This window comes from Toxorhynchites rutilus, chromosome 1 (genome assembly GCF_029784135.1).
Source record: "Toxorhynchites rutilus septentrionalis strain SRP chromosome 1, ASM2978413v1, whole genome shotgun sequence".
Lineage (NCBI taxonomy): Eukaryota > Metazoa > Arthropoda > Insecta > Diptera > Culicidae > Toxorhynchites > Toxorhynchites rutilus.
This window is the reverse complement of record NC_073744.1, coordinates 191,092,998-191,096,621: the sequence shown is the minus strand read 5'-3', so window position 1 is coordinate 191,096,621 and position 3,624 is coordinate 191,092,998. Positions and strand designations below refer to the sequence as shown.

The 3,624-nt window shown below is 40.5% G+C and overlaps 1 protein-coding gene across 1 annotated transcript; it reads left to right on the top strand.

Annotated features, from left to right (window-relative positions):
* Window positions 1-261: 261 nt before the first annotated feature.
* LOC129761899 (39S ribosomal protein L40, mitochondrial) lies at window positions 262-1,346 on the top strand. Its single transcript, XM_055759736.1, has 2 exons — window positions 262-666; window positions 729-1,346. Exons 1-2 carry the CDS (start codon window positions 641-643, stop codon window positions 1,300-1,302), a joined length of 600 nt encoding a protein of 199 aa, XP_055615711.1. The 5' UTR covers window positions 262-640; the 3' UTR covers window positions 1,303-1,346.
* The last annotated feature ends 2,278 nt before the right edge of the window (window positions 1,347-3,624 follow it).

The window sequence follows — 3,624 nt, the reverse complement described above, 5'->3', positions numbered from 1 at the left end:
GAAGCCAAATATTTGATTCTTTTTGACAGATAAAATTTGGTCAACGTGTACTGATCAAATATATTCTACACAAAACACGACATTGAATATTTGCAATTATTGGATGCCTAAAATATTTTTTCAGTCTGTTCTTCGAACCTGTCGGTACATGGTTAGGTTACCTTGGATATTTCAGTTGATTTGTTCGGTGTTCGATATTGTTTACTACTGTTTAAAATTGAAGAGTGGCAAACAAAATAGTGTTTGTACAAATATCAAATCAAACCTTATCTGTCAAAAAATATCAAATATTTGACCTCCGGGCAAACAGTGTACGGCCACCTTAAGAATGTTCGATTATTTGGCTTTATTCCCGGTTTTATTTACTCATTCATGAAATTCGTGAAATTCTACAAAACAAAATTGTGTTTTTTGCTTGCGGTTCCCCTTTTCATTCTTGAACTATTCGGCCAGCCTTAAAATTACACGTTTTAAGATAATAGTGTGCAAATTTTCGAGAAGTTGATTTTGTAAACAAAGCTAACCGTTTGACGTTTCTCCAATGCAATGGTTACGAAAGAACTGTTTAATAGAGGCTATTCAAAACATCGGAAGAATTTTCTGATTGTTTCTGCAATTCATAACATCTTTTGAAACGAAAATGTTTTACATTGGTTCTTTAATTAGGTATCCTCATTCAAGTTCGTTTGGATCGTAGCATTAGCCTCATTCTTCGACATCTCTTTCAGATCACTACCGCTCTCATCCGCTGGTCCATTCGCCCTCCGGTCGATTCACACCGGAAGTGGTAACTACTTCCACTATACCCCGGTGCTCTGCGCTGAGCCCTTGAAGAAGAAAAAGAAAATAGACCCCCAGGTGCTGAAGCAGCGCGAGGAGCGTAAAAAGAAGCGTCTTGAGAAGCAAATTCGACGACTGGAAAAGAATGCTCGCCAGCTGAAACCGGTCGAGGATCTTGACATACCGATCGAACTGATCGACGAGAGGGAGCAACGCAAGCGCACCGGTATCAGGGTGACTCCGGAAGTGCTCGAGAGCCGGGTACTGCTCGAGAAGCAGTGGGCAAAACACAAGCGACTGGAAAAGCTCGCGGATTATCAGCTGATTGATAAGGTGTTGGCGGCCCAGACAAAGGCCCTCAACGAGCTTCGGTTCGAGTCGGAGGAACTGTACCAGAAGGCTATCGAGCCGGATATGGGGATCGTGCCGCTTAAAGTGGAGGGTCCAGTTGCGACGCCACCGATCGATGGGTATGATATGCCCGACGGAGAGTATATCGATGTGTCCAAAAAGTGGGAATAGTGTGCATCGCTAGAATCGATACTAAATGAATGTTGTAAGTAGTATATGTTGTCTAATTATTGATTATATCACAAGGCATTCTTTTTTCCATCTACGTTGTGCGAAAACTATAAACCACGCTCTCGAAGAAACATTTTTTTTTCCTTTATTTAATTAGGCTCAAGTGGATAAAGAGCCACCATTAAGCAATACATTTTAAAACTATTTGAATATATTATAACTACATAATCAATCACTTAAGTCTAATTAGCTAAAACTACAGTGCAACTACAATGCAATATAAAAAAATATATAACTTATTCCTTCGTTGACTCGTCGGTATTATTCTTGTCTGTAACAGTGCCTGTGTGCCTGCCAACTACATTGCCATTTGATGTAGCAACGGTATCCTTCTGTTTGTGTAATAGGACGTTATCTCAACGGGTACTAAGTTCTGTTTGTGTAATAGGAAAGGAAGGGAGAATGGACAGTGGGAGTAGGAGGTGCGACCTAAATAATAACATTAGCGCTTCTTAGGAAGATATATATGGGGAACATAAAATTTTGGTCGCGAGTAGCTGAAATATCGCGAACTGGCATGCGTGAGTGTACTCCTTGAGCCACTAAATCGGCAACCAGTTTGATTCTTTCATTTCAAAATTCATTACATGACCAAACAACGTGCTCGATGTCATGATACCCTTCACCACAGTTGCATAAATTGTTAGTAGCAAGACCTATGCGGAAGAGATACGCATTTAGCGCGGAATGATTGGGCATCAATCTGGACATAGTTCTAATAAAATTTCGTTGCCTTCGTTGAAACTTTGGGGATGATAGAGTATAGCCATCTCCCAAGCTCATCTCTGTTCCATTGGTTTTGCCAACTGGTGAGTGACTGCTGTCGGGAAATGGAGAAGAATTTCCGATACGCTATTTGTCTTTCAAAAACTGTGCCCTGCATACTTCCCATCTTTGCGAGTGTATCCGCTTTCTCATTACCAGGAAGAGAGCAATGGGAAGGAATCCAAATGAAAGTGATTGGAATACTGTTATCAACAAGAAAATTCAATGCATTCCTAATTTTGATAAGAAAATACGATGCTTTCGTCTGTTGTTTCAAGGATAGAATGGTTTGTATACTGCTAAGACTATCAGAGAAAATAAAATAGTGATCAGGTGGTAAGGACTCAATGGTCTTAATTGCATGATATATTGCAGCCAGTTCGGCAACATACACTGAACAAGGGTCTTCAAGTTTATGAAAGCTAGTGTAATGTTCATTAAAGATACCAAAACCAGTGAATCCGTTGATTCTTGAACCATCAGTGAAAAACATTCTTGAAGAATTGATATGGTTATATTTGGAAGCGAAAATATTAGGGATTAACCATGATCGAAGATGATCTGAAATATCTCGATTTTCGTCCTTCATAGAAAGATCGGAATCAACGGAAGATCTGCAAAAGTTCGGAGAGCTAACATTATTGAAGATGTCTGCTGAAGGTTTTATTTCTTGAGAAATGTAATGGGAGTACAGATCCATGAATCTCGACCATTGGATCGAAGAAACATTTGGTGTAATTGAATGTAACTTCAGCCCAAGACTTCCAGTGTCCCAATCGGTTTGCGAACTCAAGAGGGAACTCTGGGCACCCACATTTGCGAGAGTATCTGTCTTCTCATTACCAGGAATTGAACAATAAGAGAAGATCCTTACAAAATTTATAGTACGCGTCATGCAAAAATCACATAACGCTATAAATCCGGATTTTGGACCCCCTCTCCCCTATGTAACGCAATTTACATCTCTAATACACAGTAAGTAATGCAACCTCCCTCCCTCCCTCCTCGCGTTACGTAATTTTTGCACGACGTTGAACGTTGAACTCGAACATCGATGCATGCACACGTACATGGGAGAGAGAAAGAGAGGAACGAATTCGTTTTGAGGGAAGTCACTTCAGAATGCAATGAGGACAATTTGACTGGGAAGAATGAAATGATATAGTCGAGATGGTAGAGGGAGATAGCGACTAAACGCCCATTCAGTCGTTTTGGCGGAGAAACTGCGTGAAGAAGCCGACAGTCATTACCAACTGAATACCGGGGCTCTGGCAATCCTATCCCATCCAATGCAAATTGAGCGTAGGCAGCATAGAACAGGGCTCGCGCTTAGCGGGCTCACGTATTGTTTAATGTTTGGAGTCATATATGTTAATATTTGATTACGTTAGATAGTTTCCTTTGGCAAGCGATGTTTGGTTACTCATCCGGAAGCATTCTTGACGATTTATAATTAAAATCACAGCTGAAGAATCGCGCGGAGAACTTCATTTTTAA

Excerpts from the sequence above, each read along its gene's own strand:
- LOC129761899 (XM_055759736.1), top strand. The coding sequence starts at position 641 with ATGTTTTACATTGGTTCTTTAATTAG. Across the intron at positions 667-728 it reads TACATTGGTTCTTTAATTAG|ATCACTACCGCTCTCATCCG; the intron begins GTATCCTCATTC and ends CATCTCTTTCAG.